Source organism: Vombatus ursinus, unplaced genomic scaffold (assembly GCF_900497805.2).
Source record: "Vombatus ursinus unplaced genomic scaffold, bare-nosed wombat genome assembly UNPS02014945.1, whole genome shotgun sequence".
NCBI lineage: Eukaryota > Metazoa > Chordata > Mammalia > Diprotodontia > Vombatidae > Vombatus > Vombatus ursinus.
The window spans coordinates 25,142,847-25,155,025 of NW_020954723.1; the positions used below are offsets into that span (position 1 = coordinate 25,142,847).

Below are 12,179 nucleotides of genomic sequence, written 5' to 3' on the forward strand. Positions count from 1 at the left end.
ATGCAACAGCGACTCTAAAAGGAGAGCCAAAGATGAAAGCAACCTCCAAGGAGAGAGAAGCAATCTCACTAAGATGGTGACGGTACCTATGGTCAAGGTACAGTGAGAAGATGATATGTTAGGCCAGATGGCCTGATATGTCACCTGGAAGGGGCAGGTCAACTTTTGACCCGATTCTGGCTATCCTGTACTTGGCCCCATCTCTTCTCTTCTCTGGGCCATACTTTCCATGCCTATATGCAATTTCTCTTCTTGTGCCCTTATGTTGTGAGGAGCCCATTAAAGTTGATATTTCTCACACAGCTAATGCAGACATTTGATTTGCATGATCATTCACACATGGTGATGGGCATTGTTTGTTTTGCTTCCTCAGTGAGTGGGAGGGGGGAGGGGGAGAAAGAAGGGAGAAAACTTGGAATTGAAAAGAATAATAAAACTGAATAAAGAACTGGAGGAAAAAAAACAAAGGATATATTATTCCAAGGGCAGGACCAATGTCTTCTATTTCTGCACATTCAAGACAAGCTTGTTCAATGAATTCTGTTGCTTGACTCCAATAGTGCCTGTTAGTTTTTCCCAAACAGCTCCCAGTACATCATGACAACATTGCTTTGTATCTGCCACATGGCGTTGCACACAGAATATGCTCAGTATTTGCTGAACTGTTGCCTGAATATATTCTGTTGCCTGAATGAAAGAGGATCCATAGATTTCAAAGGCCTCACTCAGAAGGAGGTGACCTGTGGGCCTCTTAAGGGGCTGGTGCACATACCTGTGTGGATCCGAAGGTGATTCTTCAGATTTCCAGCAGTGGTGAACTGCTTGCCACATCCCAGCTCAGGACACACAAAGGGCTTCTCCCCATTGTGAGTTCTCATGTGCACTTTCAGTCTCTGAAGCACATAAAAGCTTTTCCCACAGCCTTCAGCAGGGCAAATAAAAGAACGGTCATTCCTGCAAAAAATAATCAAAAAAAGCAATAACCACCCAAAGAAGTTTTTCTCTTGGAGAAGTCCAATGGAAGTTCTCCAGCACTTCAGTACTTGGTCTGTACTATTATCCATCTGGGGTTGATGTCTTATGTTACCTTTATGTACGCGTCTGTAGTCTCTCGGACATCTAAGCTCCCCGACAATGAAAGTCAGGCACCTTCGGTACCATTATGGCTCCTTTAATGGAGAGGACTCTCAATGGGTGCTCAATCATTGTGAATGCCAAACCAACTAGCATTCCCCTTTTCAAAATGTAACAGAAGAACTGCACCACTTAGTCTTCTATCCTAGTGCAATCCACAGAGAAAAGGGCTAGAAAAAAGACCAAGACTTCCATTCCTATTTAGAAAGAAACAAGTGGGTTTATCTGCAGGAATCAGGAAATGGAAACTGTTCTCTGTCAGTTACTGAGTTACAGTTCTCTTTGCCTTTCATAGTCAGCTTGAAATAGATACTCTAATTCGAATACATTGAATTCCATAACCAAAATTTATGTACCATGAAGAGTGAGGAATCCTTTCCACTGAAGAACGAAATAAATTTGGGATCAACAAGAAACTAGTTCCCATGTTTGCTTGTAACATATGCTGACCATGTCCACTCAAAATCTATGTTTGCTTGGCCTCACGTCTATCATCTCAAACTTACTTACCTATGGGTTTTTAGGTGGTACTTGAAATGTGCTGGCCACACAAATGTCCGATCACAGCCCTCAACTGTGCACTGGAGCCTTTTCTCCTCTTGAGGAAGGTGGGGGAGGGACCCAGAGTCTTTAGACTGCCCATCACCTGGACCAAGGTGAACATTTTCCCCTACAACAGGGAAACGAAAGACAGAACCAGAGAAGAAAAATAAATATAACAGGGCTTTTCTTAGATGTTTTGATCGCTGATACCCCTCAAATACTTCCTCTCTATATAATTTATACTATTAGCAAGGAAACACTTCAAACCACATCTCTATCTTTATCCCCCAACATGTCCATCCAACACCAGAAAATAAGAATACCATTCTCCACCTCTTTCCCAAGACAACTATAAACTAGTAGTACAAAGTAGACTACTATACAGTCAGCTTTCTTTCACAGGCTCAATACCTATGTTTGCTCATGACATAAAACTGATTATGCATAATCTGACCATGTTTAAAAGTCTCTAGAATCCTGAAAAGACTCAGTGGCAAGACAAGTGTGTGAAAAAGGTAAAGAAAAGAAGGTATTGCAGTCTGGCTTTTTTTTTTTTTTTTTTTAAGCAGTCAACAATTTTCAATAGCAAAAGCCAAAAACAAGAAGCAATAATAATCCCACTGTAATTCACATTAGTGAAATAACATCTAAAGTACTATGTTCAGTTTTAGGTCCCAAATTTTAAGGGGAACACTAACAAACTGGAACACATCTAGAGAAAGGTAACCAGGATAGTGATGGGTCCAGCTGAGGAACTAGGAGAAAGTAACCTTAAAGAAGACTTGGGAGGAGCTCAAGGACTAAAAAGCAGAAGTTATAGGGAGGTGAATTTCAGTTCAAAATAAAAGAATAGTTTTCTAATAATTAGAACTATTCTTTTTTAATGTAAAGAGTTGCTTTATGGGAAAGTGAACTCCTAGCTAATGGTAGCACTCAAGGAGAGACTACAATGAAATGACCTATTTTTTTCTAAAAATTCTTTTTTTCTTTATGGAAGGTTTTTGGTTTTTTTTTTAAATTTTGAGTTCCAATTCTCTCCCTCCCTCCAGTTCCTCCCCTATCCAGAGAAGACAGGCAATATGATATCAATTACACATGTGAAATAATACAAAACCTATTTCTGTATTAGCCATGTCACATTAAAAAAAAAGAAAGTGAAAAAATCATACTCCAATTTCCACTGAGTTCATCAGTTCTCTCTGTGAAAGTGGACAGCATTTTTTATCATGAGTTCTTCAAAATTGTCTTAGATCATTGTATTGATCAGCGCAGCTAAGTCTTTCACATTTGATCACCACTACGATATAACTGTTACTATGCACGATGATCTCCTGGTTCTGTTGTTCATATAAGTGTTCTTAGGTTTTTCTGATGGCACAGGGGTATTACATCACAATCATATACCACCATTAGTTCAGCCATTCCCCAACTGATGGGCATCCCTTCAATTTCCAATCCTTTGGCACCACAAAAAGAGTTGCTAGTAATATTTTTGTACATATAGGTCCTTTCTTTTTTCTTTGATCTCTTTGGGATACAGATCTAGTAGTGGTATTGCTGGATCAAAGGGTATATACACTATAGTCTCCTTTGGGCATAATTCCAAATTGTTCTCTAGAATGGTTGGACCAGTTCACAACTCCATCAACAGTTCGTTAATACACTTATTTTCCCACAACCCCTCCAGCATTTGTCATTTCTGATAGGTGTGAGGTGGTCCCTCAGAGTTGTTTGAATTTTCCCCATTCTTCTTCTCCCTTTCCCTTTCTCCCAGTACATTCCCCTTTCTCACCCCTTAATTTTTTTTGAGATCATCCCAAAATAATCACTTCACACCTGTTCCTTCTGCCTACATACTCCTTTTAACTGCCCTAAATAATGATGAAATGATCAACTGTGAGAAAATTAGCTACTCTGATCTAGACAATAACGCAAGACAATTCAGAAGGACCCAGGAAGAAAAATGCCATCTACTTCCTGAGAGAGAGAAAACTTATAAACTCTAAATGCAGACTGAAGCATACCTTTTTATTTCCTTTATTTTTGTTGTTTTATTTTGCTGGAGTTTTCTTTGGCAACATGGCTAATACGGAAATGTTTTGCCTGACCTTGCATGTATCATCAACATCAAAATTGCTTGCCTTCTCCAGGCAGGGGATGAGTTGGGAGGGAGGGGGAGAATTTGGAACTCAAAACTTTTAAAAAATGATTTAAAAATTATTTTTAGGAGCAGCTAGGTGGCACATTGGATAGAGCACCGGCCCTTGAGTCAGGACTACCTGAGTTCAAATGTGACCTCAGACACATGACACTCACTAGCTGTGTGACCCTGGGCAAGTCACTTAACCCTGATTTCCCCCCCCCCCCCCAAAAATTTACATGCACTTGGGAAATATTTAACAAAATAAAATTAAATTAATTTTTAAAAATTATCTCCCCTTGATCTATTTTCCAAGTCAGTTGTTTTTCCAGTAAGATATTTTGCATTTTCCTTTTTTTCATTCTTTTGACTTTGTCTTGATATCTCAAGGAGTCATTAGCTTACACTTATCCAAATCTAATTTTTATGGAATTATCTTCTTACATAAGTTACACCACAAATAAGACCATGTTTTTAATACCTCTTTTTCCACTTGGCCAGTTCTACTAAGGGGTTCTTTTCTTCAGTGAATTTTTGTACCTCCTTTTCCATCTGGCCTATTCTGCTTTTTAAGGAATTTTTTTCATCAGGTAATTTTTGTGCCTTTTACCATTAGGATAATTCTATTTTTTAAGGTAACATGTCATTTTCTTCAGCATTTTTTTGTGCCCCTTTTTACCAAGGGTTAATTCTCTTTTCATAATTTTCTTGCATCACTCTCTTTCCAATTTTTCCTCTACCATCCTTATCTTTTTCTTTAAATCTTCCAAGAATTCTTGTTGGGTCTGTGTCCAATTAACATCTTTTTCCTTTAAGGCTTTGGTTATACCTGTTTCACGTTGTCTTCTTCCGAGTTTATGTCTCGGTCTTCCCTATCATCATAGTAGCTTTTTTACAGTCAAATTCTTTTTTTGGTGTTTGCTCATTTTCCCAGCCTTTTCTTGACTTTGAACTTTCTGTAAAGTTGGGCTCCGTTCACCTGGGAGTAGGAAGGCAATGTACCAAGCTTCAGGCTTTTTTGGGCTGCTGTTTTTAGAGCTAGTTCTGAGGGTTTTTTTTTTTAAGTTTTCAGTGCTTCAAAGGCGGCATGACATGGGGAGAGGTATGGTCCCCACACTCCTGGTCTACCCTCTGGTGTTTATCCAGGGAGGGCCCTTGCTCCCCCTCAACTGCAAGTGCTAGCACTTCTCCTGGCTTTGGAATTGTCACCAGGTCCCCTGCTCTCCTGCAGCTTCAAGCACTACTGCTCTTCTCTGCCTTGGAATTGCAACCAGGGACACTACTCCCTTGTAATGGACCACAAGTGCTCTTCTCCACCCTGCAACTGTGACTCAGAACTATGTATGGGCAATGCAACAGAGTCCTGTTCCCAATGTCAGCTCAGGGTCACCTATAATCTCTTTCTGATCAATTTTCTGGCCCCCTTACTGTCTCTGGACTGAGAACTCCTGAAGCTTTTGCTGCCACGGCTGCAACCACCTCCCACCACTGACCACTATGAGAAATGCTATAGATATGACTCTCATTTTAGGTAGGAGTTTGGACTAGATACTTTCATGGTCTTACCTAATTCAAAACAGCTGTGGAAACAGATTAACTGCTACATTCACGTCTCATGCTACCAATTACCTCATCTTCTCATCTACCCTCAAAAGGTTGTAATGCTTCTGTCATTTCCCATTCTGGAAAAGTATATAGTCTTAATCTGATTGCTGACAACTATTATTCTCACTTTAGCCCACATTCTTTATTCACAAAATACTACCCTGTATCAAAATGCTTCAGGATCACTGCAAAACCCATGCAATTTTCTACAGAGTACAACTAATAACAATAATGTAGAAGGTGACAGTAGGGCCTTTAGATATTTAATTTTGTAGCTGCAATGAAATCACTGGCCAAAATTAAATAAAAAAGAAAAAATGAAAACAATGGAGGTCAAAACTAATGGGAATTCAACTCTTCTCATTCCTTTTTTTCATGTAGAGTTAGTTTCTTTGGTTAGAAAAAAACTCTTTTTTCAGGATAAATGTGGCATTTCTTCTTCACAGAAATACATAACCACCAAGTCTTTCCATTAACAACTATCTTAATAAGAGTCTGAACCCACAAATTGTTCTTATATATAGTTCCTAATAGGTAGAACTATATCACTTTTTACTATCAATGGCTTCAAAATCTGGAATTCGCTTTAGAGAAAACATTTATTTGACTTTGCAAATACGCCTATAATGATTAAGGTACTTGTAGAAGAGAGGATCTAAAAAAAAAAAAGAAACATTCACACACACACACACACACACACACACACACACTCACACACACTCACACACTCACTCACTCACTCCTCCCCAAACCATCTACTCTGACAAATTTGGTTTATAGGTTCATTAATATTAACAAAGCACAACAAAGTCAAAACCTCTGTATGTAGTATATTGGAGCAGGAAACAAAAAATTCTCACCATTGCTACTGGCTTTGGCACTCTTTGCCAGCTGTGCACGAGTAGCAGCAATCAGACTGTCATGGGCCAACTCCTGAACCCGGATGAACCATGGCATGCTGCTGTCAGCGCTATCACTGGAGAGAAAGTCATTCCCAGAGTCCTCTGCTTCATCCTGGACAAATACTAAGTGTTCAGCTGAGGAGCCCAGGCCTAGAAAAGACAAAAATATTAGAAGCACAGTGAGGTCAAACACAAACTTCTCTTTTTTATATCAAGGTAAATTCTCTTATTCAGGTAATAAGAATATCCTGCCTTTAAAAAACTTGAGTGTTTCAGATGCATTTTTAACAAAGGACATAACCATTGGACTCCTTGCTAAGGAAGAATGCAGAATTTTTCTGTAGGTTTAGGGTGATTTACATGAAGCTTTGCCTAGAAGTAGTGTATAGGCTAAGATAATCTCTTGAATTCTCTCTCATTTTTATTTAAACAGTTATTAACCATTTGACCAAAACCACATGAAAATCAGTGCTAAGGCTAAGACTAAAAGCTCAGTCAACAGGCCATAAGCCAGACTATACTTTCTCAGATACAAAGTAAGAAATAAGTTTTCTTTCACTGTGGCATGTGACACATTCATAATCCACAAAATCTTTTGTTTATCTTAGAAGCAGTCTAGGACAGAGTAAAGGATACCTGCTCTTGTTAGATTAAGAAGGATAAAAGAAGTACTATCACTTGGTTGAAGGTCTTGCAACAAGCTAGGAGACTCCGGAGTTGACAAAAGCTCAGGGGACTTCTGTACAGTGTGTGCCCTTGTTTCCTCTCCTTCAGGGCCCAGGTTCACTTGAAGGCTTCTCAACACAGCAGAGGAAGGGACCTCCTTACAGGAGTTGGAAGGATTTGGAGTATCATCTAGTAAAGAGAAAATACTACCACTTTATATAGAATCTATTTCCAAGGAGCTCAGGAAATATACTTAATTCTTATCTAATACCCTCTAATTGTTCCTCTGGAATAGGCCAAGAACAGGAATCACCTCTATGACACAAAATGAGAAAACTGACCCAGAAAGGAAAAGCAAGATGCTCCAAACTGTGAAGAGCTGGCAGAATGAGTAGACTGAATGGCACCTACAGAATCCTTAACTATGACAGAACATGTGATTATTACAGAATACAGTCAATTAAAGTACCAAATTAAACAGTGTTTTTTGTCCCCTCCCCCATACATTCAGTGCAATGACCTTCAACTCATCAACAAGCCATTTCATAAAAAAGTTTGATCCCCCACAAAAAATCTCAACCAGGTTTTTGAAAGGCAGGTAATAAACTTTTACTAGATGGCAGCCAGAAAGGGCAGCGGTAGCTTAGGAAATAAATGGAAGTTTATGAAATTAATCTACCTGTTAAAGCCTGAATTCACACTAAACCTATACAAGTAAATAAAAGCTATAGAAGCCACTGCTCTTGGGGCATCTTTTTGGTGGCAGGAAATGGACTTCCACAACAGCCACCTGTCACTGAAAATAAAGTCCTCGGGGTTTATCTTTATTAAATGCTGGAAAGAACTTTTTCTTCTTCTAAGAGAAAATTGAGTGCTTATAAGAATCAAAACAAGAGGGAGACAGACAGGAGGAGGGAGAGGAGGAGGGACAGGAAGACGCTCTTATCAGGTATGTGCTAAGCACTGTGTGAAGTGTTCTTTTACAAAGTGTTCTTATGCTTGATCCTCATGACCACCCTGTGACAAAGGTGCTATTACTATCAATAGTTGAGGAAATTGAGGCAGGGGTTAAATGACATCCCCCCGTCACACTACTGGTAAGTGTCTGAGGCCAGATTTTAATCCCGGTCTTCCTGATTCCAGGCCCACCACTCTATCCATTGTGCCACTAGCTGCCTCTCAAAGGGGCCAAACAGGGAAGCTTTTTCTAGCATTGGTTCTACATATTCACCTCCCTGTTAAAATCCCAACAGAATTTTATCCCCTTTCTTGTATTCTTTCAAATCACTTCCAAATTAAGAGGAAAAGTAGCACCACTGGAAAACAGTAGTACACACAGGTCTTCTATATAAAATAACAAATATGTAGTAGTCAATAGCTTTTATTATGAACCTGGCAAGATTTAACATTTATAGCAGTTCATAGACTCAGTTAAGCTGGGCCTTAAAAGATCAGCCTTCCCAAATAATAGAGGAACCTTCCTCCATGACACCTCTTAACAGTTATCTAGTCTCTGTGTAAAAACATGCACTGACTTGGAGTTTATCATCAGTATTTCCCTTCCATATCTGCAAATTTTTTATATTAGGCTGAATTTGTTTTCCTTGAAGCTGTTACTCACTGGTCCTAAAGCTACAAAGAATAAATCTAATCCATACTTTACAATGCAGTCTTCAGTTATCTGAAGACAGCTATCAGAAGCCTTTTCCACACTAAAATATCACAAATCCTTCAACTATTAATCACATGACATGGATTCCTGACCTTTACCTTCCTGGTCACCCTCTAACCTCCAGTTTGTCAATGTCTCTCTTAAAATGTGGTGCCCAGACTAAATATAATACCTTAAGTGTGATCTGACCAATTCAGAATATAATGAAAATTATTACTTCCCTTGTTCTAAATGTAGTCACACAGGCCTAAGTTTGACAGTCACACCTCACATTGTTCATTTAACATAAAATCAACAAAAGATAGTATTTGTATAGTGCTTTAAGGGTTACAAATTACTTTATAAATATTATCTCATTTTATGAATTATTTATACTAAAGTCCCCTAATACACCTGCTACTAAGCCACAAAGTATAAGAATTAACATTTACTTCTTATTACTATTTCATCCACTTAGTCTGAGCTGATTAATTTAGCTTGTAGAGTTCTCTCTGAATCTTCACTGTGTCAACATATTCAGCTATTCCTCTCAGCTCTATGTAATAGATACATTTAATCAGTGCCCTCTCCAACGGTCCAAACCACAGAGGTCAGTCAACAATAACTGACATTTACATAGCATTTTAGAGTTTATCTGGTATGTAGAGTCATTTGAGTGTTGTCACCTCCATTAAAATGCGAGCTCCCTGACAGTAGGGATTGTTTTTGCCTTTCTTTGTTATCCTTAGTGCTTAAGCTCAGATCCTAACATATAGCAGGTGCTTAATAATGCTTGACTCAGTATAATAAGTAAGCAAACGTCTTCTATAGACTCCATACATGTCTCCATATATACTGCTAATTTTTAAAGTATGCAGATATGATTAATTAACTATAAATTCATTTAAAAGCTTTACTGAATTCATACTATCTTTTTTTGTAATGTATTTTCTCAGTCAACAAATAGTAATGGTACAACTACTATCATGTAATTTTTTTACTGTTTTTAATGTTCCCAGCCTTTTTGAGTACATGTTCTGAGGACTCTTACAGCTCTAACATTCTATGATTCCAAGGAGGTGGGCACCATCTGGCTAGGTACTTCCTGTGTCAAACATGAAGCAGACTAGAGTTACCAAATGCTTCTCTCCCAAGTCCATGTATCTGCCTCCTCCAGCAAGTGAGATGGTTTCTAGAAAAAGCCTGGAGCGCTCCCAGGTAGATTCTGCACCACACGGCACGCATCTAATGCTACAGATTTCTTCTTCATGGGCAAAAAGAATAAGGTATGCTTCTGTACTGTTGGGTAAGACTACACCAAAAAGACCATGATCAAAGTGTTAGGTACCAAGGCAACACAAGATCTAAATATCAAGTCCAGCCATAAAAGGTCCAAAATGACTTCTTCATCTTTCTTCATTTTTCCATATCCAACCATCATTTACCACAGAGACAGGCTTTCTCACTATACCCATTCAGTTCATGAGCACTCTGGAACAGTTTAAGCCCATCCAATGCCCAGCCCTCAGCACAGCACTAGGCATATACAATAAGTGCTTAAAACATGCTTATAGATTGATTGATTCTGTCATCCTATTGCCATTTTGTTCATCCATTCTGATTGTAAATTTACCTGGTAATACGAGCCGGCTGCATTCTGAGGTCTCAGTAACAGGCAGCAGGGACAGACAAGTGATATCTTTAGGTTCAGGTTCCACCAGACCCTGTCCCAATGGTATGGACGTGTTCTGAACAAACTGGACCAGCAGCTAGAAGGGGAATAAGAGAGAGATGGCATTTAAATGAAGGGGTGCTGCAAATGGACACCTGTTACGGAACAAGTTATGTATAAATAAGAGACAGAATGCATTGTGAGGTATAAATTCAATTACATTAAATTAAAAAAGCTTTGTACAAATAAAACCAGTGGAGCCAACATTAGAAGGAAACAGAAAATTAGTAAAAATTTTCATAGATAGTATCTCAGATAAAGATCTCATTTCTCAAATATATAAAGAACTTTGTCAAATTTGCAAGAATATGAGTCAGACTAATAAATGGTCAAAGGATATGAATAGGCAGTTTTTCAATGCAGACATCTGGAAGAATAAAAGGTCAAGAATTCCAAAGAAACTAATAAAGATTATAATCAAAACTATATAGTCACGTGAAAAAATATTCTAAATCATTATTAGAGAAATGCAAATTAAAACAACTTTAAGATATCTTACACTTATCAAACTGGCTAAAATGACAGATGCTCTTCAATTGGAGAATGGCTAAACAAGTTGTGGCATATAATTGTAATGAAATACTGCTCTGCTATAAAAAATGATGAGCTGGCTGATTTTCGAAAAACATGCAAAGACTTACATAAAATAATGAAAAGTGAAATGAGCAGTATCAAGAGAACAACGTACACAGTAACAGAAATAGTGTTCTAAGAACAACTTGAATAATTAATTCATCTTGAATATCACAAACACTCAAACCAACTATAAAGGACTGATGAAGGTGCCATGCACTATAGAGAAAGAACTGATTAAAAGAAGTATGTATAGCATGGCTCTGTGTTTGTGTGTGTGTGTGTGCATGCATGCTCGCACGCAGGTAATTGTAGCCTTCTCTAGGGTCAGGTGGGGAGATAAAAATAAAAAGTATACAGCAGAGAAAAGAAAACTTAGAAGGGACCACAGAAAATTTTACCAAAAAAAAAGTGCAATGAGCTGCCCCAGGAGGTAATGGTTATCCCCTTATTTGCAGTCTGCAAGGAAAAACTGGTATGTTGTAGAAAAGATTTTTATTGGGGTATAGCCAACATGGCAGAGTAAAAGCAGGGACTTGCCTAAACTCTCCCTCAAACTCCTCCAAATTATAGTGGAAGGGAGGAGGGAGGAAGGGAGGTGAAGTGAGTGAACCTTACTCTCATCAGAATTGGCTCAAAGACAAAATGACATACACACTCAATTGGGCATAGAAATCCATCTACCCTATAGAAAAGGAGGGGAAGGGGATAAGAAAAGGGGTGTATGTGATAGAAGGTAGGGCACATTAGGGGAAGGAATAGTCAGAAGTAAAACACTTTTGAGGAAGGGCAGTGTGAAAGGAGAGAGAGAATAAGAATAAATGGGGGTGGGGGAATAGGAGAGAGGAAATACAGTGAGCAATAGCAACTGTAAAAAAAATTTTGAAGCAAATTTTTCTGATAAAGACCTCATTTCTCAAACATATAGAGAACCAAGTCAAATTTATAAAAATAAGATTCATTCCCCAATTGATAAATGATCAAAAGATATAATCAGTTTTCAGATGCAGTAATCAAAACTATAGCTATATGAAAAAATATTCTAACTCACTACTGAATGAAGAAATGCAAACTGAAACAATTCTGAGGTACTACCTCACACCTATTAGATTGTTTAATAGGACAGAAAAGGTAAATGACAAACGTTGAAGGGGATGTGGGAAAACTAGAGATATTAATGCACTGTTGGTGGAGTTGTGAACTGATTCACCCATTCTGTAGAGCAATTTAGAA

General features: G+C 38.3%; 1 protein-coding gene across 3 annotated transcripts in view; it reads right to left on the reverse strand.

Annotated features, from left to right (window-relative positions):
• Positions 1 to 12,179, reverse strand: part of ZNF410 (zinc finger protein 410) — a 35,734-nt gene that overhangs the window by 14,554 nt on the left and 9,001 nt on the right. For 2 of the 3 annotated variants that reach the window (XM_027844775.1, XM_027844773.1), the window contains exons 3-7: positions 10,275 to 10,410; positions 6,961 to 7,179; positions 6,283 to 6,474; positions 1,645 to 1,804; positions 773 to 954 (exon numbers count right to left, since the gene is read on the reverse strand). In XM_027844775.1, the coding sequence (XP_027700576.1) occupies positions 773 to 954; positions 1,645 to 1,804; positions 6,283 to 6,474; positions 6,961 to 7,179; positions 10,275 to 10,410 (889 nt within the window). Of the gene's footprint in view, positions 1 to 772; positions 955 to 1,644; positions 1,805 to 6,282; positions 6,475 to 6,960; positions 7,197 to 10,274; positions 10,411 to 12,179 lie in introns of those variants that run through there. The other variant, XM_027844776.1, reaches the window with a different exon arrangement.